Source organism: Sitodiplosis mosellana, unplaced genomic scaffold (genome assembly GCF_009176505.1).
Source record: "Sitodiplosis mosellana isolate CC-2019 unplaced genomic scaffold, AAFC_SMos_1.0 Smas_scaffold_1, whole genome shotgun sequence".
In the NCBI taxonomy this organism is placed as follows: domain Eukaryota; kingdom Metazoa; phylum Arthropoda; class Insecta; order Diptera; family Cecidomyiidae; genus Sitodiplosis; species Sitodiplosis mosellana.
The window spans coordinates 2,935,633-2,962,361 of NW_022595244.1; the positions used below are offsets into that span (position 1 = coordinate 2,935,633).

The window sequence follows — 26,729 nt, forward strand, 5'->3', positions numbered from 1 at the left end:
GAGCGCAGTCATTGACTTAGTACCCGAAACCGCGCAATTTCTCATGAAATTTCATGTCTGCAGTGGTTTTGAAGGGACTTTTGCGACTTGAATCGATATTTTGCCGCGCAAATTATCGATAAACAGAGACAAAAACGTGCAGATTGATGACTCAGAAATGATGCATTCAAACAAAGTTTTTGCTGGCTTACGCTTTCATCGTGGCATGTGGTTGTGCGCTCAAGATGCACAGAAATTCTGGGTTTTTTTCTTTTTGAAATTTGGTTCGCGCTTGTTGAAGGCTTACACCGAATGATTTATTGCATTATTTTGGGCACATGCACAATTTTGGCGAAAAATTTGTTAAATGTTTTATTGCGTCTTTGTTGTTGCGGGTGAAGTTTGTTCTTAAACTGGATTTTGTTTGGATGCCTCTTCTTTTGTTGTCAGTAAACGCAGAAAAAAACGCCATGGCCAAATAATCAAACACAAAAAGCTTTCGCAGATAGTATTCTATATGCTGTCGTCTATATGTATGTGATGTTTATTAAAAGTTTATTCGCCTCTCAATGCTATGCAAATCGCGGAGTTATTTGTGGACGGTTTGGGATGTGGCCAGAATGTGTCGCGCGAAAGGAATTTCTTCTTTGCTTCTGCTTTAAACCATTTCGACGAGCCATAAAATCAAAGATAATGTGCTCTAAAGTTTTTGCCCGCTAAAAAGCGCTGCGTTGCGAGTGAACAAGAGAGAAAGAGCGCCAACATGCGAATCGTTGATTCGGATACTAAGAATATAACAGGATGTCGCAGAGCTCCCTGGACGGGTTCCCCGAATTCCTATCGAAGTCATTACAATTATTAATAATTTTTCTGGTTTTCTACCTCTTTCTCTCCGTTGCTGTCAAAATTGATATTTTTCTCATTGGCACCATCAAATCGATGAGATGCACCCTGTTCGTTATCCTCGCTCGCCACTTGGTTTTAAATCAGCATAATGGCAATCGTTGTGCAAAATGTAATTATTCCATACGACATAAACTTTAGTTTATACCATGTACGTTTTGGTACATGTTTTTCGAGAGGATGATTTTCTTCGCACGAATCCAATGACATTTACATTTGGATCTTCGCTATCAAAAATTTCGGTAAACTTTGTGGGTTGAAAAGAGAAAAAACACACGCACGCACACCAAGCGCCATGAGTTGAAAGAAACTTGAATCGTTATCTCATTTTGAGTGAAAGATAAATGTACATTTTGGCCATTACGACCAATGCGTCACATCGGCAAAATGAAATGAACGAACAGTAATCAAAACCGGTAAAGTGTTTTGAGCGACTAGTTTTCAAACAAACCAACGAACGAACAAGTAAGAGAAGAAAAACAGATACCGCTGTGTTTTACTGTGGCTACATTGACATAGACAGCAATCCATCATCCAAGTTTCAACGACTTGTTTATGATGCGTTTCAAGCATATAGACACACAAATATCGAAGCATGGAAACCAATTGGTTGACACACGAGCGCAGACACAGCAGGCACTGCAACAAAAAATTGATTGATTAATTAATTTGTTGTAATAACGCTGGGCTTTGATTAGGCTCTGTCGCTTAGTTATGACTGCGAATTGATTAACAAACTGCCAATATATAAACTTGAATTTTATTCAACACCAACAAGAACCAAGGAAAAAATCAGTGCGCATTTTTAATGCGATGGTCGTCTTCATAGCAACGCAACACACTTTGAAACATGATTTTATGTTTCGTCTGCGTTGCGTGCCGCATGAAACATGTGACAACGGCATGTGAATCATAATCCAGCCATCGACCTTTTCCATAGCTCTCTCACAAGCAAACGTCTGATAGTATCAGTTACGCAGTTTTTTTTTCGTTCAAATTTCTGTCGCCAATTCAAGAGAATGATTTCCCTGGACGATCTCGTTAAACCGAAATTTTTTACCTTTTCTGTTCGCAACGAAAGAAAAAAATCTGTAAAAACAAGAAACATTCAACGAACAAAGCGAAAAAGAATATATTTTGAACGTTTTTTCAAGTTTCGAATACAAACCTTCAAAATGGTGGATTTATTGTCCATTTCCATCTGAATCGATTACAAAACTATAAAAAAAAAATCATCAATCAAAGGAGCCTAAGCAAAAACAGTTTCAATTTATTACAATGAAACTAATGACCAATAAAAAATATATGTGTCTCGTGCATATTGAAAATTTTAACATTAATTTTTTCATACATTTTCCATCCAAAAACCTTATTTTTTATTACAATTCGAAAGCGAACTCAACGTCCATAAAACTCACAATGAATTTGGACATTATGACACATACACGCGCAGTTTAAGATTCGTTGGCAAAATAGTCGCTGCCATAAAGAGCACCACGTCCACTTAAATCCGCATGAAATTTGCGCCATTTTTGCATCATATGTGTTGGTGCTTTCATAAAGTATGCCCATGTCTTTTTATGGCTGCCAAAAATGCCGGTATCAGATGTGGCTTCTTGGTTTTCGTTTTGCTCGTTTGCACTGCTAAGGTCATTGTTCGATTGCGATTCACTTGCGGCGATTGGATAGTAGTCGGCGTTGGTGGGCAGTGAATCATCGCCAGATGAATGTGAGGCAGGTGCTGATGCAGGGAATGCAGATGTTTCTTGCTGTTGTTGATTAGTTGGTGCAGCTTGAGCGTTCGAGCTGGAAAACGAAGAAGACGATGAACTACTTGAACTGGACGAGCTCGCAAATGAAGCATCCGCCGCCGCCGACGACGATGAAGTATTGGAACCACCACCACCATCACCACTATTACCACCAGACGAGTTGTCCGAACTTTGTAGCGAACAATAGGACTGCGGTTGATATGACTTACCAAATGGTACGATGGATTTTAGATGGTTTTTCACATCTGGATTCAAAGTGAAATGCGTTTTAAACTCTTTTGTTTCGGAAGCCTCTGGTTCACGAGATCTCGAACGTATTTGTCGGGCGGGCATTGAAATTGGTTTGACCGCACCCGTGTTGTTGTCCAGTTGTGTAGAAATTGCTTCTGCACTTGATTGTGCCGGTTTCATACTGCGGCTGGAACACTATAAATAAAATGGCAAAATAACGAATTTATTTTAGTTTGTGCTTTTATTAAAGGGCCTGGATTAATTATAATGTATGTGAAGCCGAAGCTTGAAGCGTACATTGTGTGTGTGTATGTATGGTGTGCAAAATACTGTTTATTTAATAGACACTAAACCAATGAATTATTGTGTTGGAAAATTCAATGCATGCGTGTCCCGGCCACACACACACTCTCTAAAATTTGGTTCACCAAAAATGGTAAAACCAATCACCTGCTGTTATGATTTCACCTCGACTGTCGACCCCGATATGCTCACGTGTGCAACGAACCAAGAAAACAAACTTAATCAATGGAATTTATGGATTTGACATGCTTTCCTAATCCGTTGTGCACAAACACTGTTTTTTTTTGCCTGTTGCCCACTCTGGCTCATATCGTTTGCATAAATGCAAAACAACAGGCTCAACAATTCTTCAATTCACACTGTTTTATTGCCGAAATGGCCAATTTCCTGCAGTGTTAAAATTCCATCATTTCAATAATAATTTTAAATCTTGTTGAATTCGTGTGAAAACGATCACCTGGAGTGAAATCGCAATCGAACAATGACCTTAGCAGTGCAAACGAGCACAACGAAATCCAGTCGAAGTTTGAACGATAAATTTTCATGATTTTCAGGAAATTTCATCGAAGCCAAACACCTGCAATTGATGTATTTGTGAATACAAATAATTTGCGTGCAGAGTAAGCAAAAATTCCACTATATTAACGATCACGGCGTGCTAAAATTTATAAACTAACTTCAGCCACACGGTCGGTTACCGTGTCAATTGTGAAATGCCACTGAAATGGGTCTCATGTGACTTCAGTTGGTTTCTCAACGGAAGATTTGCATAATTGCATACTTCATTCGAACATTCACCGCACCTGATGAAATGAATACTTAAGTGAAAGCATTATATCAAAATATCTCAAGTGAATGCGAAGTAGGTCCTTGAGAAACTCAATACAAGTAATCCTATTGTGTCGATTGCATTGATCGGAAATCGGAAATGAGTTCACCTCATGTCCAACTATTGTCAACTATTGCGATTGAACGCGATGGCATATATGCTATGCGAATGAATGCGGTGAATTTCAATCCCAACTGACATTAATGTAATTTCAATTAGTTTCAATAATTCTCAGATACAATCCAAACATTGATGAGGTTCAATAAGCAGCGCTTCGGTTTTCTGGGTCGAGCATCTAACTAGTGTGGTTTGATATTACATATTGTGGCACAAATTTCAAACCATAATTGTGTATCTATATCGAACCAATATCGATTTTGATGATAATGATTGATATTTAATTGCGTGAAATTCGGATTCGAAGACATCTCTGATTCAGTTGAATCGATTGGTTTTTGTGAGTTTTGATTGCGATATTGCGAGTTTTGTGAAATGTTGGGATAAGCGTCGCGTTTCAGATATGGATTTACCACTTGCAAATTAATCGCCAGATAAAATCCTCAATGTGAAACGCGACACAAACCGATTGATGCAATTACGCAACACGTAGCAACTGAACATGTATTGACTGAACCAACCGAAGCAATGATGAATAATTAACTGAAATGATGCTGTCGCAGACTATATATCCTTTTATCGAACTAAGGCAAAAAAACTCACTCCAATGCATTTTTCCCAAATGAATGTCAGTCTATCGAAATGTTTTTTTTTTCTCGTTTCGAGAAATTAAAACATCCCAGAGAAAAGTTTTCAGGTGTACAACTTGAATGGAAAATGGATGAGCGAGAAAATAAAACAAAGTAATTTCCATTTGGACAGTTGTTGTGAAATGCATTTTTCTCGTTCGACCCGTTAAACTCACATCATTTATTAGCTATTTTCGAATTACTCAAAAATAGAAAAAAAAATTGTAGGAAAAAATGGAAATAAACAACTTTCGAAGGCTTCAACGAGAGCAGATGGGAAAAAAATGACGTTGTTTGAATATTTTTTTGGATCAACAGAAAGGAGAAAAAGAGAGCGAGGGAGAGAGAAAGAGAGCAAAAAAACTCATTGCACAATGCACATTCGCTTAATATCGACGTATGTTCCGCTCTTTGTTTAAGGTTCATTACACATCCAGTCGAAAATTCAAGTGATACAATTGCGTGAATATAGCTCACAGAACAAAAACAACAACGAAAAAGTGCATTTCGATTTTTGCACACACACACACACACACTTAATGCACATTGCTTTTAATTATTCACCGTATTCATTGTTGCCATCAAAATTGTAAGGATGACAAAAAATGCTGGGCCACAGCCACTGATGTGCCGCTTGATCAAATCGATTTTCATTTCGTATATCGAATAATTTGGTCGGCTGTTATGTGCGCGCGCGCGACTGTTTGCTATACCACCGAACCGAAACGAATGTATGAATGAACGAGAGAGTGAAAGAAAAAACAAAAAAAAAATATATTTGCTACACAAAGAAATAATTCAATTTCCTTTTGTAAATGGTATTTTTATGCTTTTATGGGTTTTCGGGTATTTCACGATAAAAATAATTAATTCACTTTTTCGACAGCAGCAACAACAAAAAGCAAATAAATAAAAACAAAAACATTAACAGTAACATAAATTAGGTACGAAATTGATGTTCACAACGCCAACCAAGCGGTTCGCATTTTATATGAACTCGATGGGCTATTTAACGGCTGCGATTCGATACGATTTGTTCGTTCATAAAACGTTTACCTTTATTTTTGTGACTCTGATGTGTGATAATTCTCCTGCCAATGGCAGCGCTGCTTTTCGCAAATATCCCGAAACACAATTTGAGAACAGAAATTAAATTAAAATTGAATGATCAACATGCATTCGGGTGGGTTTTAACGATTCGATATTTCTGCCTTTGTATTTGCATAAGGTAAATATTTTTTTAATTTGCACGCGTTCGCTCGTATTTTTTCACCTCGAGTCAATTATCCTTTAAATGTTACTCTGTATTTGCGTTCACCGCACACGTTTTCGAGCATTCATTAAAATTTATAAACTTTATTTTCAATTCATTAACACTTTTTCCCTCCACTGTTGCATGCATATGGAAACGCTGCAAATTTTTCTATTCATAACTTTGATTTCGTGCAATTTGTCACATTGAAAAAGTCGGTGCGGTAACTTTTCATTGTAGTCTGGGTGACAGCTTTTTGTTCACACACTGAATTAATTTGAATGAAAGCGATTTATACGATATTTATACCCAGAGCGTCAAAGCTGGAGTGAAGCCATGATTTGATATGTACGCGCAACATGCTGGTATATATTAAATGCAATAGTTTGCTATGTTATGCATTGGTTTCATTGTATCAATGTTTATGAGATAAAGCGGTGGCTCCTCGGTTGAATAATTCAATAGTTTCATAATGAGATAAGGCGAATAATGTTTGCTGCTAGGTGCCAATTATTATTGTTGATTTCAGAATATTCAAGCGTTAAAGTATACATCTTCCACCACAATGACCTATATATCTCGGCAAGTAATGTATTTAAATCACTTGCAGAAAACGTATGATTTAATAATCAAGTCGAAACAATGTCAATTACCGTGAAAAATAAATAGAAACCGTTGTCGTCGCCCCTCGTCGTTGTTTTTGCTTGCCCGCATCCAAGCTTTTAAATTAATTGTTGGTGAATAATTGGATTTTGCTATTTTTCAATAACGGTCAATTAAATGGTCAACCACCTACGCGCTTCGATGGACTGCATGCGGTGCGATACTTGATATCCGATTCATGTTCGCATCAAGTATTCATGAGGTATACGCAAATTAGATGATATGTTACACAGACCCACCGCTACTGTGCTCTTTGATGATGAATCGTCGCTCGATTCATCGTTTCTGACGTTATCGCATCCGCCTGCGTGCAATGGAACGAAATTAATATTTAGATAATAAATACTTTATCTTGAGCCAAATGACAGCCGGATGTAATCATACGATTGATTTCCTTTCGAGATTGCAATTGACGGTCACTGAACTAATTACCAATTCAATTTACCATTTTCTTTTCGTTTTTTTGCTTGTCTAATGCATCAAAGAAATGGCGGTTGAGAGGCGAAGACATGGGCTACCAATTCATTTCCTTTTTCCTCCGCGTTCGAACGAAGAAATTATATTTTCTCTCTAGTCCTTTTTAATGGATCATCGATAAAATATCTTTCGACTCGATACATAGATAAAACGTCGTGTATCGAAGAGCAAAATCACCATTCACATAAAAGGCGGGCAAAAAAAAGTGTATCAATTGCGAATGTCGGTTAAATTGCATGTAACTTGCGCACGAAATAGTGCTCGCAAAGTGGTTCAAATCTTGCGAAAATAAATTGAAAATCAAACTGAACTTCTTTGACATCTCTCCTTTATGTGCGGTTGGCATTTTGTCTTTGCGTTTTGTTGACTGGTTTTTTTTCTGTGTTTTTCGTTACCATCGCGAATCTTCCATAAATATTTTCTGGTGGCGCGGAATGCGTGACAATAAAATACAGCGTTTGCAATATCAAGTACCTTAGAAAATAAAACAATCGTTCGTTCGTTTGAGTTCAGCGCGACGAATGTCGACAACAGAGGGCTCAAAATGGCATTTTCTTTCTGCTCGTGACAAAATCAGAAAAAAAAGCATCTAAATGACTTGGAGCTAGCAATTGCAGTACTTTTTGGGTTCGGCAATAAGAGCTTGCTCGCTTGATTGCTACTCTTTTTCGAATCGAAGCCAACCGAAACGAACCACAAATCCATGTTAAGCAAGCCAAGGTTGTGATTGTTATTCTTTGTGGCGGTGATATTTATTTTTTATTACTTCTCCCATCTTCTGTTTTCTCCTTCTACTGCTGCTGCTGCTGCTGCTGCGCACCGAATCTATTACGATTGACGGGTGCATTTCGTGGTTACAAAATGGATTACACCACAACTTGTTATTTGGAGAAAAAGAACAAGAGTGATGAGGCAAAGCACCAATATTCCGTTTGAATTAAAAACTGTAATTGATTGTGTGCGTTCTACTTAGTTTTTTCTTTCTCTCATTCTGCTAGCTCCGAACCGAAATACCAAAGAGTGTACGAGTCGTACACTGTACGACAATCCATCTTGGAGCCAAATTCGTGCTACAATATGAATGAATCCTTGTGCAATGGCAATGAGCGAAAGAAAAAAAACAACCATAAACAATGTTCTGGTGTTTGTCGCGTCTCTAAATATCACTTTTATTTCGAAGCGTCGTTCTACATTTGTGCTGAAGACAGAGCGTGGCAAAATCCAAGTGAAAATTTAATGGCACGTCCAAAGTAACCAAATCTATTTCCGAAACACCCGCTCTACCTCGCTGTCTCTGTGCGGTATTGAAGCTCTTTCTCTCTGTTTCTCCTTATTTCTGCACGAATTGAAGCGAAGGAACGACAGCACCAAAGCAATAAACGAAGAAAAAGCAACAAGACGACTCTTTGCAAAAATCGTAAAAGAAAACGGAAATTTAAAATTCATTCTGCATTTTCACCATGGCATTGTTTCTCTGATTAGGGTGGTTTTTCGTTTGTTTCGCCGTCGACGGGAAAACGCATTTCGGTATGTGTTTTGTTTACACAATTTCTAACCATTTCCACTGGATTACGTGTGTTTAAAATAACACCAAAAACGAACGACGTAATCATAAAATGACTTTTCTGCCAATTCGCTTCTGTGCGGTAATGTTTGCGTGCGTGTGTATGTGTGTCTGTGCATTGGCGCCATTGTTTTACATATATTTCAAGTCTGATCAAGTGCTCTTTTTCCGTCTCGCACGCATTATATTCGCCATTTCCAATTCAGCGTTTTTCCTTTTCTATTTTGTTCATCGAAATCAAATGGGTGTTATTTGTTTTAAGTTGTTGGGCAAAAAGTGGCAAAGAAAGAAAAAAAACTCTTTCGGTCTCTTTTGTATCGTTTCGAGTTTGACATTTTATGGTTATAAATGTTTAAAATGCATCAAGTGTATTAAGAGACGGTTGGATTCGTTTCGAAAGCAATTCGATAAGGTGCGTATTTACTTACCTAAGTCATGCCTTCATAAATTGTTCCGTTCATGTATGTGTGTTTGTGTTTTTGGTATGGTGCGTGATGTGAATGTAGCCGCATTTGTATTCTAATCGGTTTCACCTTTCGAGGGATATCGCTTCAATTTCCTTCCAATAAATTGGATGCGAAAGAATCATTCTCTATCATCAAGTACCTAAATCAAAGTCGCTTGCTCCCGCCCAATGAGTAAATAAATCCAATAAAAGGAAAACATTGTTTGCATTTATTCGTATTTATATTCTTTATTTGTATGTAATAGTTTTTAAGATTTGGTTTTGTTTTTATTACATCGACAATAATTTTGGTTGGTTTGTTTGTTAGTTAGTATTCAGTTTATTGATTAATGCCATCCTCTGGTTTCATACACAAGTTATATAGTATTTTCCAATTAGACTCTACAAAGTATTGATTTATTATCACAATTTTACTTGGTAATTATAGATTAAACGTTGACGACGTTCAATTTGTTGGATTTTTTTTTTCCGGAAATCTCTTGTGTATTGACGCCTAAAAAGTTGAAATGAGCAATCGAAAGTTTAATAGGAACAAATAAAAATAGTAAAATATATAGAATTTTTTCGAGATGAAATCACCAAACTTAACGCTGGAATTTGAATGAAATTTTGCTCTCACGGAAATATAGTGAAGTAACAAAGATATGTCAATTTTTATTTCATTTTCATTCGATTTCCTCTTCGTTTTCGCAGTGAATGCTCAATCGGCCATACATTACATCCAATGAATCGTAGTTTAGAATTCATTTTGTTTACGTCTATTTACTGATTATTGAGCATTTCAAAGTGCTCACAAGTTTTATAGTATATCGGTAAGCTTTACTAGCCTTCGTATTATGGCCCACGTAATTTTTGTTTTATTCGAATATTTTGCATTCCAGTGAAATCAAAAAAGCGGGAATAAATTTTTTTGCTTCAAAAAATGTTCCATTAAAATGAATTCATAGTAAAAATTCCATTTGATTGAAACGCAATTTTTGGAGGATGTAAACAAATATTCATCGCAGGTGACGTCAACAAAAAAAAAAACAACACAAATGTTCAAAATAATTTTATCCACGAATATTCAGAGTGGAAAAATGCAGAGTAATGAAGCAAGTATAACTCGTAATAAGTAATTAAAAAAATACCAATTTAAAAACCAATTCCATATTAACTCAAATTTAGTCGGAAAAAAAATGTTTGAATAATCAAAAAGCCGCCGGTCATAATCACGAACAGCCGCATTGAGTTCACCGATATTTGTGTGTTATACATGAACGGTTATGAAAAACGTTTACAAATTTCGATAGTTCAATATTTAAATTTTAGTATTTTTGTTTATTTAGCTAAATGCTCTACATTCATCTAGTTCCATATAATGATTTTGGTTGTTGTTCTCCATTTGTGTATTTATTCTTCCGTCAGTTTTTATTCGATAATGACTAAATCGAAAATTCGTCGTTGAGCTGGTAGTTTTTTGGTTGTTGTTGCCCACTTTGGACAATGGGCCTGAGGGGATTCATCCAATCGTTCAATGTGCACATATATGTATATATACAAAAATTGACACACATACTCGTCCGCTATTACAACCCACCTAATGTAAATAGATTTAAATGTAACAAATCAATTTGAAGTTTCTCATTGTATTTGTGTGTCATTATCATTACTATTATCATTATTAATAATATTTTTTTATGCATAAAACTCTTATTTTCGAAAAAAAAATGAATTGAAAAATCCAATTAATGTCTATTTACATTCAATTTGCATAAATTAAAAGAGTGGATTTTTTTTTTGTTCTGCCAATGTGTTTTTTGAGACAACTCTCATTGTTGTTATGAATTTTAAACTTATCCGCTAAAAAGTCGAGCGTGATGGGAATTGTTTTTTTTTCTGTCCATATACCAAATGCACTAATTTTATTCTTTTAATTATATTTGATTCCATGCTGTTGCTCACATCTTCCATGTAAGCCAACTCAATGCATTAACAATTCACTCTTCCGCCATATATGAATCAAAAGTAGTGTCCCAATATGCTATAACAACATATATATACACTAACGCACACTAGATGATCGTTTATGGATTCATTAATTTCGTTAGTCCATCGGATCTTTGATGCATTCAGTCGAACGAGAACAGTTATTAATTGTTATTGCGGAATTCTAATAAATGATTTCATAAAAAAAATCCACCATAAACTCGATCGAAATTAATTGAGTTGTTTCGCATTTTTACTGAACATATTCTTTGTCTCTCTCTTTTTCCGTTGCTCGCTCGACCAATGGTTACATGTTCCATTTAATAAAATTATACACTTTATGACGTGAATGGGTGAATGGGTGAATATGAGCTGATATTTTATGGTAAATTTTTAATTTACATGTTGTTTTATGAGTGTTTTTCAGCTTTTTTCCCTAGGTTTATTATTTCAATGATGAGCTATAACACGACAATGGCCTCTGCCTCCCTTTTTTTATGTACATCGATTCAATTGTTATACATTTTTTTTCATGTAAAATATGATCCGATTATTTTTACTTTTATTTCGGTTTCAACTTATTATTAATTGAATGACAAAATGAACCCATAGCGTGTAACGAAACACTCTTGTCACCAATGTAAAGGTCCTTTTTTTAAAAAGATCGGAAAGTGTTTTCGTATGGTTGACGTTGTGTCAACTCGACACATTACGAATCAGTGTTTTTTTTATTCTGTGGGTCGATTGATCCGTTCGTCCATTCATACGAAATTCGATTACATTGATGTATTCTCTTCAGCTTCGAGTTCCGGTTCTTCGGTCAATGTATAGACACCAGTCAGTCCCATGGCTGCTTGTGATGTTGTCTGCAGCGGTTGAGATGACGATTGCATTTGCATCGGTGATTGTTGTGACACTGAAATCATTTGAATTTGCATGGGCGGTGGTGGCGGTAAATTGTCCAACACTTCAGGCATCATCGATGCCATTTGCTCATTCATTGTTACAATTGGAACTAATTCATGGCCCAAGGCATGATTGCTACAGTCCTTAAGCACGTTCAATTGACTCATGTCGGGCTCTTGTGCGAACAGCAATGACGTTGGTGTTCCTGTCATTTCAATCAAATCAAAGTAAAGAGCAAGAGGAAAAAGGAAAAAAAAGAAGAAATACAGAAAATCAATCACCTCATAATGGATAAAATGGTGTTTTCGGTGTGGGTGGCCGAGTGGTTATAATTGAAAAATCAGGTGATAAACTTAAGTGCGCAACACGAATTTGAAGAGGGAGAAAACTGAGGTGAAACTGGTTCCCGGTGGTGGTACAAGAAAGTCTATACTTTTTGCAACACCAAACAGCATCAGCTTCAGCAACAGCAGCAAAGAAAAAAAAAAACTTACCCGTAATTAATGTCTCTTCAGTGGGATTACGGTGATATAGATTGGTATTTTTCTCGTACCGTCAGGAGGCTAGAAAATCGTTTGGATCGTCTGTGGCTGCTCGTGAGATATGTGAAATTTTGTGTTTCGTATCGACAATGGTACGTAAACGATAGGCAATTTCTTGATGCAACACATTGTAGCACATGGCTGTCAATGCCATTCCGCACATAATATAAATCGAACAAAACCATGTGGTTGTGCTCGATTCCTTATGCAAACCGGGCAATATATCGCCAAAACCGACGGTCGATAAACTCATAAAACAAAAATAGATTGCCTGTATGAATGGCCATCCTTCGAGCCGTACCAATGCAAGTGCACCAAATAGCACATAAATTGTCATCATGCTCATGCACAAGAGAATCGGTGCAAGTATGCTTAAGCCATGCATTGATGTTCTCGATTCGCTGGTACTTATCGATTCCACATCGGCCATTTGGATTTGCTTCTCTGGCGAATGAAGATTATTGTGCAGTGAATTCGATCGCACATAATACGGTTCCTGTAATGCCATTTGCTGGGCACGTAATTCCTCTTGTTGACGTTTTCGCTTCAAACGACGCTCTTTCTCAGCCATACGCTTTTCATCGTAGCAACAGTAGCCACAGTTTGAGCACAGACAACAGCACAGCGCTCTGCGAGTCCGATGGAGCAAACAATCGGTTTTTATGGGTATGGAGTATGGAGCATAGAAAGAGAGAGAAAAAGCATCAGAAAAAATGAGAAAAAAGCAGAAATAAGACACTAGAAATTACCATATGGATATTGCGATGCGCTGAAATTACGGTATAATTTGCTTAAATAGGTGATAATGAAGACATAATCTTCTAAATGATTCGACCAAATAATACGTGTTAAATGGCTCAACCATATTATTGTTGTTTGTGACGCAAAAACATACACACAAACAGTTCTATTTGTTCGGCTTGATGTGCTTGTGCATTCTTTGCGATATTTAAGCGCATGTTTTCGCAATATTCCAATTGATTGCTCATTGTTAAGCTGACTTACCGTGAAAATACACCGCGAGCAACACGTGCCAGAACACCGCCCGTACTTGATAAATAAATTAATGTTAATGGGATTCCCAGTATTGCATACACCATCGTCGCGATACGACCAAGCGTTGTACGTGGCGCCAAATTTCCATAGCCTGTTTAGAAAGTGCACCACAATACACAAATTGTTATTAGTGTGATGCCCAAAGAATTTAAGCTAAGCGAACTCGATTATATTTATCTAGTGTATGTAGGCAATTTAATTGGCGGTTTTCTATTGAAAATTCATCGTCCGTTAATATTGTATGAAGCCTAATGCTCATAAATTTTTCAGCGTTTTTACATTTCATACGGTTTAAGCATAAACAAAGAACTTAAGTTCACTGAAATGCATGGAGCATCATCGTTTTAGACAAATGCTGTGGCTGTTTTTTTTTCGCAGCGCAACTATACAACTGGGGGTTTTAGATCAAAAATTGCATTTTAAAATTGGCACAAATCTCCTGATACCGTCACCGTGCCATGCACTTGAACAATCATTTGCATTTGAACTCCAAGATACTGTTCACTTATTTTGCTTAATATCAAAACATTACAATGGCATCTCGTGCATTAGTGATGACCTGTGAACTGGAATTCATAAATCCTTCTGCATTTTTTGTTTTGCTCTCTCTTCTGTTCCGCCGTTGTTGCCATTCGTGATGAGGGTTTTCCACGTTTTTCCTCCATTCTTAATAGAACACATCAAATGAGATAAAATAGTGGTGAATACATTTGAGCGCAGTAAACGCGCACATATCTCGTTTTGTTTAATGTGGATATGTGTGTAGGTGTGTGTATTTGTCGGTTGGGTGGATGGTATCGAGCTGTGTGCAGCACGCATAATAAACAAAATGATGTGGCCTTTTCCACCTTCATTCAGCTCTTTCGACGATATTGAGTCGGTTTCGAGTCGAGTCTATATTCTCCATGCACACAACGTTTTCAATCGATGCACATTGCACATTTTGCCCATAAATACGATTGCAATGCTACAAACAACACCAAGATATTCTCGCTCTTTCGCCTCATTAAATATGTATAGCCATAAATTTTTCTGTTCAATGTGCGCTCGGTGTAAGTTGTGTGAGCATTGAGCAAAATTCCAGTTGGGTATGTATAATTAATGTGCTTCAATACATTGACACACACATACACGTGGATATCCGTTAGTGAAAATATGCCAAAATATTGGACAGCACAAAATGAACAAGTTCTTTAAAAGGACGAATGAAAATATAAATTGTCGTGACAAGATCAGAAGTGTCAGTATTAGGTCATTGCGCATTAAACCCACGATGACAGAACATTCATAAACAATTCAACTATCCATTTTGGATTTGAGGAGAAAGAGGAGCGCGGTGTGAAAAAATTGTGATCCAATTCGAGAACGTATTATGTTCACGTTCAGTGGTAATAAGCGTAAACAAACAACCGAGCTCTGAGAATGCAGGGATCATTCTAAAGCATTCGAATGGTATGGCTCACAATATTAAATTATATCCGAAATGAGATTCGATCGACAGCATGCGTTCTGAATGAAACTATACCACTTAAATACTAAATCTACGGACACGGACATGGACACATAACATGGCAAATGAATATATCGTTTATTTGTGGTGTCAATGCTCTTGCTTGTAACAGAATTGCCAGCGCATACACTTCAACGACGGGTATTAATGTATAGTGACACAAATCCGAATCGGAGATAAATGTACTAACTGGCATTCATGTAAAAGAGCTGAACGAACTAGGAAAAAAAGATGGAGAAAGAGCAAGAGAGAGTAATAAGAGCCGAGATGGCAGTGAGAGCGTCTCGCAATGAAGTGAAAGTTAATTGGCTAATGTGGAATAAAAAGAGCTGCAGTCAAAAGAAGAAAAGAGGAAAAAAGCCCCGTAACACCATTGAAACTGAACCTAAATGAATTAAGGCCAAAACCGGAGAGCAGAGCGTCGAATGACCATATATTTCTCAAATGTATGGCTAAAAGGTCTAAAGGGTACTAAAATACTGTTCAAAATGCAGTAAAACAATCTAATTTAGTCGCTTATAAACACAAAATGAATGTTCGGCACGCATTTGAATTGTTCCAGCCATCCGAAAGTGTGAGTGAGTGAATGGGCTAGGGAGAGTGTGAGAAAGAGTGAATTGGGAAAATAGAATGGAATTGGTGCGGCATGCGCGCTCCACTGTTGGTAATAGTGGCGGCGATTTGAATGTTGAAGTGCCAAAGTGTAATATATCACGGTCTTATTGTAGTTTGAATGCCGTTTTTGTGTCGTTCAGACGTAAATCATGGCATGAATAGAAATAAATGAAATGAAGTTGTACGTTATTGAGTTCGCATCGTTTGGCCCGTATGACCCATGCCTCATTTTGTATAGATTTCAATGGTCCAGTTGAACAACGGGGACAACTTCTATGCAAAACCAAGCAATAGTGCGCACACACACCACATAAACGCACACAGTAGGCGATTCAACCCAATGGTCGAATATTTCGAATATGTATTAGGGAAATGAAAGCTTATTACCATCAAATGGGTTTAAAGTGGCTCAAATAAAATGGATTCTCTCAACACCATACATAGACTAGAAAATGGTGTTCGCAGCTCAAAACGGTGGAATACACATATGTGTGTGGACGCAGAAAATTGAAAACATCCACAAAAACCATCAATCTAACTACATATCATAGCCAATTCAATTAAATGTTACGATGATTACCGAAAAAAAACAACCATCGAAAATCGATACAAGTGAACATTTTGGCCACAACTGAAAAACAAATCAAATCAAACGCAATTCGTTTCATTCACGCAAATAATTTTGTACTCACGGAATATAAATGAATTTAATTACGATGTTGAAATGAACGAATCATCGGATGACGTTTGAAAAACCCACAACCAACACTGACCACTCGCTTGAATTCTCTACGAAAATTACACAATCAGTCGTTGCCCTTTTTTTCCGCTCGCTAAATATTGTATTTGCAAATGTTTTTGCGGTTTAGCCGATGATTAAGTTGATAAAATTACGAGTGGTTCGGCCGTGATGCGTGTGTGTGTGTGTCATCGTTCGTCGGAATTGAATAATTAAATTCACTGGAAATGGCATTGCGTTAAAGCCGCTTTTTCAGATACTCGTCAACGATGAATGTCAATACTTATTCGTCAACATGGAATAGAAATTTTATTATTAAAAATACTGACCAACCCTGTTCACTCGTTCGATTTTATGGCTGCTGCTTAAATTCGTTCATTTGATGTGTTCACGAATTCAATTCGAATATAAACACTTGCAAATCAGAAGTGTAGTAGCAAATTCAATACATATAGGGTCTAAATATTTCTTTTACTTTAACACGTGTTAAGTCGATTTTTGTGATAACTTCGGTACTAGTTTAACACTGGAAATGTAAATATGTCTATGCATTTAATACGCGTTATCTCCGTATTTTGGTGCTAATGGTGGAATTTCGTGTTAAAACGGAAAAAATGACGTCAAATTGTGTTTTAACATAGATGATTGCAAATTCCAATTATATTTTATTGTTTAATAACATTGTTTACTTGTTTGAAATGCTTTCAGCTATTTATATCTACAAAAAATTTCTTGGATATTTTGGAATTATTTTTAAAACAAGATAAAATTAAGAAATAAAATTTTAATTTTTTCCAAGCCTAATTCATTTCTATTCAAAACTTCTGGAAGGTTTTAGATGTTAGATCTTTAACTTGGACAAATTTTGAACGCATTGAATGATTAGTTTGTGAAAAATAAATGAAACTTCTATCAGACTTAAAACTTAGACTTCAAACCTGAATAATAATTCTAAGCCAAATTAAAAATTTCATTTATTTGTTCTGAAAATTGATATTGTTTGAAAAACGGCTTGAAATTATTATTCAGGTTTGAAGTCTAAGTTTTAAGTCTGCTAGAAGTTTCATTTATTTTTCTCAAAATTATCATTCAATGCGTTCAAAATTTGTCCAGGTTAAAAATCTAACTTCTCAAACCTTTTGGAAGTTTTGAAGAAAATTCGGGAAATTTCGAGTTATTTTCAAGCCTAAGAAACTAATCCACGAAAAAATCTTATAAATTGGAAAAATATCAATTTTGGATCAGTATCAATAAGAATGCAGACTCCAGAGATAGAAAAATTGTTGTTTAATTTTTTTAAATTTCCCAATGAGGAAAACGTTACAGTTGTACACATTTTGTGCACGGCCAATGTAATTTCTCCATAAGCTGTGCACAAAATGTGTACAACTGTAACGTTTTCCTCATTGGGTTGATGATCTTTGATCCAACAATGTCTTTCGGAAACATGTGAGTTCATATTGACTGAACAAAAAAATTGAAGTGTGAACTAAATAAAATTAATCACTCAGAATTATTATCGAAATTGCAACTAATAATATATATTGGCAACACATATAAGCAGAACTGGTGATATTCCTAATACTAGTAAATAGTGGGTACAACTATAACACGAAATTATGGGATAACTCAACAGAAATTACATTAGAATATTCTTTTTCGTGATAACTTTTTTCGTACTGTGGCTAACTCCAAAGTAAGAACGTATTTACAATAGTACGAAAATCTGTGTTAGTGGCAAATCGGCATATTTGATACCGATATTGGTGGTATTTCCAACGAAAATATTTACGTTTGGTGTTAAATACATCCATTAGTACCAATTTTTGGTGATAATTTACGAAATAGTGGTAAATGTAGGAATAGTACTTCAGAAAAGGTTCTAGTGTTATTTTATCACTAAAATCGACTTAACACGTGTTAAAGTAAAAGAAATATTTAGACCCATATATAAATTATTTGCCACTCAATGATGCACTCAATGATCAAAAATTCATTTTCGTTGCGAAAATTCAAATTAAAATCCACGCGTATTTATTTAATGAAGTGGCCACATTTAAATAATAATGCCAATCTGGTCGGAGTTTCAACAAACATTCAAATGAAATATATTTTATTTATTTTGGTCTTTGAATAAATAGTTTACACTTCCAAAGCGATGTACGCTTGATCAACGGCATCATTTTTCTCTGAACTTTGTGCAATTGGAATCTAAATATTGTGTCATTGAATATGGGTTTCGTGTTATTTGCTCGTGCCTATGGAAAATGCGTCAATTGATTGATTTAATATCGTATTAAATTTACCTCATAAATTCATTTGCAAAATGTTTGCATTCAATCCGATTATATATTGAACACATTCACACTACCTCACACTCAATAGCATTCTCTAAAATTATATTATTACAATTCAACAGTTTCCATCATTTATTCAGAGGAATTTCCATGTGTCTATTCCGAATAATTGATAAAATTCCAATTCGTGTATAATTCCACGGGAAATGGGTAACAAAACCACCATTCTTCAATCGATACGTTGCCATATGGGTTTCTGAACTGTATCGCTTGTGTCAGACTCAAAGAAATCGATAATTTGTCTGCACCAATGAGTCGCCAGTTCATTTTTCGTTGCAAACCGAAAACCACACATTGATGAACGGTCGAATATATAAATTTGGAACTGCATCGACAAATTGAAATGTATGTAACATTGAACTGAAATTTATGTCACATAAAATCATAAACACAAGCGCATGCATTATCCTAGAGAAGCGCAATTAAAAAAACACACTTTTTTTTACTGCGAATTCGAATGGATGGTAACGAGCAAACGAACGAACGAGAAGGACACACAGAGATAAAGAGGAAGACAGAGAGGGAGAGATGGAGAGGCAAACCGGAGATGAGAAAATCCTTGCATTGAACATGTTTGGATGCGCACGTCGGAATATCGGTGAGAAGGAGTATTGGGAATTGTGTACAGAAAAAGTTCATTTCCGTGTGTGAAATGCATGAAATATTTTCGCATTTATTGTAAATTATTGAAATGCACATAAAATCTGCGCTTGGATTCACAATAAAAATGGAACGAATTATGCCGCTAGCTCATGTATTCTACAAACGATGACGTATGTATGGCGCAGAAGAGAGAGAAACGAAGCAAACGAGAGATAGAGTGAGAGAGTGAGAGAGCGAGCGAGCGATGAATGCGAATGACATACAAAATATTATGTAGTTCATAATATTTTTGGTGCATTTCCGGCAGGCAGCCCATTTTGGTGTGATAGAATGGCGTGAGCGCTAAAATGTCGCCCGTATTTTCTATTTAAAACTCGGCAAATGGGGAAAAACCCTCGCTTTGAAGACCTGTAGATGTGAGCACGGAACAGTTACCATATATTTCGTTGGGATTTGCGCTGAAAAGTTTCAGGCAAATAAATCGTGCAAATGAAGCATAATTTTTTTTACTAAAATATGAGATGAGCGACCGCTCAGACGCACGTGTGACAGTTTTCATAAAATGTGCGCCAGAATCCTGCCTTTGACACTGTGTGTATCGCATGTGAATCACATTAAATTCTCGGGCAATTTATGAAAAATTAGCACACCGAACGGCATTGTATGCTTTAAATATTCATTTGGTGCCGCAAAATGCGAACACTTTATTTCAAGTTTGTACATTCATTATTAAACGATGCTCGCAAATCACGTGCGCTAAAAATCTCTCCCTTTCTCTTCCACTCTCGTGTTGACCACATTTCACATTAAATTAATATTTATGTAATTAATTGGAATTTCCTCAGAAAATAAAAAATAAAACAAAACGGCCCGACCAAATATTTCGCCATTAAAATTGGCCAGCGTAGGTTTTCACCATATTCTGCTTGGTTGGCTCTTTTAATAGACAATATATATGCTAATTCATGGCAAATTACAATGTAGATTCTACTAAATTATTGACATCGAAAATGGCCCGAGTATGAATTATGTGGAAATAGCTGTTTAATGAATTTTATCTGTAAAATTTTGACATATTTATTTGAAGCGCTGCGGCCACCACCAAGCCAAGTGAAACCAAGCCAGCTGGTAAATGCACTCTGCTCCAATCAAACGGAAGCCATCGATCCGATACACATTTTTACGTAATTATTTATTTATTAGCATCGTCCAACATTCTTTTCACAATAACAACTGTCGAATGAAAACAATCCGAAATTGACTTGAACCTCGAGAATGCAATATTTGGATGGGTTCCAAATTGTAATTATACCAGTTCATAAATCAAAAATAATATACACAGAAGATGAAGCGACGAGAAGCGTCTGAACCGAAAGTCAGTGAGACAGATTGCGTATTGTTGGCCAGATAAAATCATAACAATGTTTCTCGTTGTCGCTTTAAATAAGCAAACATTGTACAACATCCATTTAACATGAGGCAAAACATTAAAATGTCTCATTTTTTGCGTTCTCTCAGAATAATGAAGATGAATTCAGAAGAACAGTTCGGCAGAGGTGAGCTGCAGAGTCTATGATGATGAACAGGACAGCGATGAACAAAAATGAATCCACCGGCATGAGAATAAATCATAAGCCGAACATATTCGTTATCATCGTCATTAGCCTTGGCATCGTATCATGGCACAGTTGGCGTCACAAATGATGATTTGCATAATTTCTTAATTTTTTTCCCCTCTCACACACAACAGCAACACTGTATCAGAGTGAAATCGCCACTTTTTTTCCAAACATTGCCATTATTCATGAGCTCTAATCTGCGTCTGAATTAACTCAATTCGGAAAATAGGTGGTGGTGGGTTTGCTCTTTTTTCGGTTTTTGTTATGGTCAATATCGAATGCTTTGCGGCAGGTAATCTAACGAGATACACTATTTATGAGTGAATTATTTATCGAATGGACTTATTCAGAACACTTGTAAGTAATTACTCGTTTCACGTGCAAAATGACAAATAATTTATGAAATTAATGTTAAACATCCTTCATTTTTTCGCCCCAATCAAAACATTTTCCGCATTCGCATAGCATCGAAAAAAACATGTTTTTCTGATAACTTCATGCATTGCTAGAACCTTGCAATGCTCAATAAAATGACTCAGCATCACAAGCTCCTTTGAATTTTTTTCGACATTTCTGACATGAACATGAGTTTTCCTTGAAATGAACAACATTCCCCTGTTCGACATCATTTTGTGTGCAAACATAAATAAAGAGAATTCATCATTTTGCATTCTGCCACTTTTGACATTATGATAACGAGTTCTGGTAATCTTTTTCGTATTCTCCATTCGTATCATAAAAATGTTTGTTGGCAAAACATAACCGACATTTTTGAATAAATAAACTTAGTAAACAGGTGAAACAATAAATGTCGACAAGCAACAGGAAGAAAAAAAGTCCATTTTACATTTTCAACTGTTTGGAATGAAAAATGCTGTGCTGTGTGTATTTGCATAGTGAAGTTGCATCAAAATTTCATTCGCATTTCAAGTGAAAGCCATCAAAGTTCGATGCAACGATGCTAATGTATGATGCACATCAGTAAATAAATAAACTTTAAATATTGTGTTTCATTTTCCTTCTATTTACCCTCAGAAGCTTGCTTGCGGTGGCTCAACCGAAAATCCATTTTGCAAACCGTAACACATTCTGGCAGATACCTGTGTACAGGGAACGCACCATCAGCAGATCAGCAACGGCAGCGAGTGATTTGAGTTTGTACTCCCCGCATTTCTTTTGCACCGACAATAGGGTTTTCGTGAGCTGTTTATTTACGTTTCCGGAGAATTAGTAGTACACGAAGCGGCGTATATACCTTTTCCCAGTCTCAGAACCATGAATTGCTGTGTGCGTTACACTAATTTCCATTTTTGGCGAGTTTTGGGTTCAGCAACATAAATATTCAGCGGCAAAATTGATGCGAATTTATACCAAGTTGTGTACAACGGTGCCACATTCTATTGACTTTTCGTTTGTATATATTCCGCTGAATTCGCTCATAATGAATGACATAGTGGGAATTCTCTGGTGAAATAACAAGTGTGTGTGTGTTTTTGCCGCAGTTTTTTTTGGTTTTCAGTTGGGAAACTCTCTTGACTCTCAAAAGAAGAAGGAGAGGTGTGTGTACAGTGTTTTATAGAGAAAGAGTGTATGGTTAGTATCGAAAGGCAGTGTTTGTGCAGAAACACGGGACTCTCTCATTTCCATAACTCTAGCGAGTTAAGACGTACCGAATATCGGACTTTTCAAAAGGATTATTTGTTTTCTATGATATAATCGGATGTCTGATTTTACTTCCACCATAATTTTCGTCACGCAACATCAGACGGAAGTTACAATTTCCGAGTCGAATAAAGCACCGGATCACGACCCGCGCTCGCATTATAAAATCTACATATGCGAAAGATGTTGAACTGTCGACGTGTTCGCTTTTTTCCCTCTGTTCGCCATTCTTCTGTGAGTATTTATCGCTTTAATTGAACGTGCAGCTTTTTTTCCGTACATCCCATATGTGTCATAAGCAGTTCCTTTGAACTCTCTCCGTACACACGAACACTTTTGTCCATTGCAATTTATTGCACTCTGTGAACAAACGGTAATGGCCGCTGGCCAAAGACATGAAAGAACGAATCTATCATCAATGATTTATGTGGCATGGCCACATTCCCATTCACATACACGCATCGAGAGGGTGGGGAGAAGAGAGAGAGAGAGAGAGAGAGAGCGCGCATTACATCAATGAACATGGAATGAAAAATGATATTAGGTACATATTCGATTTGCAGCATTCAAATGTTGGCCATTACTCGCATTAGTCTTTCGATACTGAATGCCATTCAATGGTTCCAAAGCATCATTGCTTCTACAGGCGAAAACCAAAGCCCAATGGCTTAGACAGACTTGTGTGGTTTGCTTTTTTCTAACACTGTGCGCTTCGAATCTGTGAAATTACTACATGTGGCGTGGCGTCATTTTACACTCCATTTGTGAATTGTGCATGTACCACTATTACCAACATACATTACCAAACGTTTTGTCCTCTCCTGCTGATTCGAGTCTATTTTTTTACGAGAACATTTTCAAATGTGTTCCATGCTATTTTTTCTGCTTTTTTTCAACGACGACGCTCTTGGTTTTAATACAAGAAGAATCGTGTTTTTGCCAGTTCCAACTGTTGTGAAACAAACATTTCAGATGGATTACAAATAGACGCTTTGTACGATCTCATCCATTCATTCACGTGATTGCATTTTTTCTGAATTAGATGTATTTGTATAAACAGAACATCAAATTCAACGGAATTTTTTGCTTTGACAAATTTTCCAGCTCCATTTGATTCGAAAGATATTTTTAATGGGAATTCAAAATGGCAGAAACCACAATAAAAAAAACTCCATCTTTTTAATGAGAAATATGATTTGAAATGATAGCATTCATATCGCGTTAAAACACAAAATTGTTCCATTTCTGCGAATATCCGAAAGCAATTCGTTGTGGTCTACATTTTCATGTGGGAATTTAATTGAATTTTAGATTCTATCTCCATGTAATAAGAAGCGGTGTAATAAGAAATTTCTAGAGAAATAGCTTGCGTATAACAGGAAGCGGCAGTGTTCGAATGAGCAAATCATCGTGATATGAATATTCCGTCATTCACATATTTTCGGAATATTCGGTTGATTCCACAAAAATCGTCATTCTATTCAATTAATACGAAGAATCAATTCCAAGTATTCCAAAACCACAAAACCGTACATATCATTTATGCTAGGGGAATATCACGCTCCTGAATCTTGTGAGATATTTGAGATATTTGAAATAAACATCAATTGCATGACATATTTTCGAATATTTCGAATAAATAAATCAGATTTTTGTGGATTCTGGAGATATTTGAGATTTTTTGCATTAAATCTAAATAAATACATTTAAATATCATTCATAATCACAAAAATCCAAAATATTCCGCCGTATTCACAAATATCCACCATATTTCATACGACAGATTCTTAGAGATAAATTGGATTTTTTTGAAATATTTGAAATAATTTAAGCGTGATATTCCCCTAGCATTTATGATATATTTAATCATAATTAAAATGGGTGAATTTCAGTTTTTGCTTACATAGCGCGCAGACGATCAGTTGCACTACATTGGAAATGCCGTAGCTTTCATTTGTTCAAATTGAAATTCATCAACGGTTGTCTTCATTTCATTTGCGCAAAACGCATAAAATTTAATTGAAATCAAGACATTTTCCGATGCATTCCACACGAATGGAGAATGTTTGAAATACTTCATCGCAGCAGATTGGAACAATGTGCAAAATGTGCATAAAATTTCGACAAGATTGATGTAATGTGAACTGCAACATAATGCAAAGAATTTTATGAAATTACATAACTATTTTCATGTGCAAAAACCACCCCACAAGGGAATTTGATGTTCGCAGTAAATGCTGTGAGAAGATAGTGTTTGAGAACTTAATCTATAAGTTCTAAACTTGTTCGCTTCAAGTTCGCAACAAGCAGCAACTCACTCTGTTCAAAACCAATCGAATCGCGATGACATCCGCACAATTTCAGCGAAACAAAGAGTTTTCATTTGTTGACTTGACACAATCTTTTTTACTGTTTTCACACACAAACCCATTCAATGGTTTATTTTCGATGTCACATCATTGTTGGTGCCTGCGGTTACTTAAGAGCCATGGCAAAGAAAAATATGAAAGTATCACGCAAAATGACGTAAAATATGACAAGAATAAAATTTATTACACATTTGCAAAGCATCTCGTCGCGTTGAGCGAGAGAAACCATTGAAAAAGAGTGATGATCTAACCCAGATTTCATGGTTCAAGCATTTTGGCGCCTGTTCACTTTTTTTGATTGGCTTCTTTAACGGTTCTCATGAATGACAAGACGGTCATAATCGTAAAAGATTGGCTGAAAAATCTAACGTTATCTTCGTCATTGTTTGAAACACAGGCAAAAGATATTGATACGATCAGATTTTCGTATGAAGTTTCACCTTGAAGGTACTCATAGATCCAATAGATAGATATCTGTATAGACAGCGTGAATTTGGAAAAATTTGAATTTCACAGCCGAAAAAACAGTCGTTCGATGGCTTAGATCTCGATAGCAAAACCTGTCAACCAACAAAACCGTCTCATCGAACTTAATTCCATGACGTTATTTCAAAATTATTAAAAGCTTTTCGTGCCATTCAATTTGAATAAGTCGTTTGATGACGATCAAACGCTGCGTTAACGCTGTGTGAGCGAGTGAATCGAATGGTATCCCTACACTTTGGCAAAGTGAATTAAATTGCGAATGCATTTCATTTTCGATAATGTGCGACAGCAGCGACGACGGCTCTGTTATGTGATTGAGGAAGGAACAACTTTCAAACACAGATATCTCTCTAATGGTAGTGACGTATCGTAAAATTCCCATCAAATCCACCAATCCTGAAATTATGCACGTGTTCGATTTTCATTGTGACTTTGTTGGAAGTTGTTGTGTTGGTGTGTTTTTTTTCTTCCATGGAATAAAGTAAAAGCACTAAAAAGCATTTGCATTTTAAGTGTATAAGTCAGCGGAATATCTATTGGCAATGTGAAACGGAAGAATAAAAAAAAATCCAAACCGAACCACATCCAATCATATGAATTGAATGGTTTAGAGCGAAAATGTAAATTTAATACAGAAAATTTGAGCGGAAAAATGTCGATGATGAATGAGCGGAAAAAGGATAGCTATATAGTATACTGTATAGTAAACTATAGTGAACTATATAGCTATCCCTTTTGGTATAACTCGACTTTACGGAATACTCAAGAAATCGATCCGCTCATATGGCATTAAATAGTTTATGTCGCCACCTTTCCAAAACAGTATAGTATAGGTTTCGCTCCCCCTCGGATCCCCCCTAAATCGGCGTATGTATAGGGAGGATATGAAAATCTCATGTGGCTACCGAAGGTCATTGCTCCGTACCTATAGGAGGTAGGGCATTAGTCACTAGGGCAAAAATATAGTACTCGTGAATACCTTTCTAGCCATGTATATGGTGACCCTTCCAGGTCCCCCTTCGTGAAAATATAGGTATTGGCAAAAATTGATGGGAAAATGGAACTTTTCTTTTACTGTGCTTTGAGGAATATGAATATTGTATCGATTTTTT

The 26,729-nt window shown here is 36.3% G+C and overlaps 3 protein-coding genes across 4 annotated transcripts in view; 1 reads left to right on the plus strand and 2 right to left on the minus strand.

The window, feature by feature from the left end:
- The window catches only part of LOC129564665 (FMRFamide peptide receptor frpr-18-like), a 212,301-nt gene that overhangs the window by 6,793 nt on the left and 178,779 nt on the right, over nucleotides 1-26,729 (plus strand). The window lies entirely within an intron of this gene.
- LOC129577518 (putative uncharacterized protein DDB_G0281733) lies at nucleotides 2,337-3,065 on the minus strand. Its single transcript, XM_055464756.1, has one exon. It carries the CDS (start codon nucleotides 3,063-3,065, stop codon nucleotides 2,337-2,339), a length of 729 nt encoding a protein of 242 aa, XP_055320731.1.
- The window catches only part of LOC129564669 (TWiK family of potassium channels protein 7), a 182,585-nt gene continuing 165,249 nt past the window's right edge, over nucleotides 9,394-26,729 (minus strand). For both annotated transcript variants that reach the window (XM_055438834.1, XM_055438832.1), the window contains exons 7-9: nucleotides 13,607-13,748; nucleotides 12,554-13,230; nucleotides 9,394-12,264 (exon numbers count right to left, since the gene is read on the minus strand). In XM_055438834.1, the coding sequence (XP_055294809.1) occupies nucleotides 12,615-13,230; nucleotides 13,607-13,748 (758 nt within the window). In that variant the 3' untranslated portion in view covers nucleotides 9,394-12,264; nucleotides 12,554-12,614. The remainder of the gene's footprint in view (nucleotides 12,265-12,553; nucleotides 13,231-13,606; nucleotides 13,749-26,729) is intronic.

Bases quoted from the DNA above. Each gene is read 5' to 3' on its own strand.
- LOC129577518 (XM_055464756.1), bottom strand. From the start codon at position 3,065: ATGAAACCGGCACAATCAAGTGCAGAAGCAATTTCTACACAACTGGAC.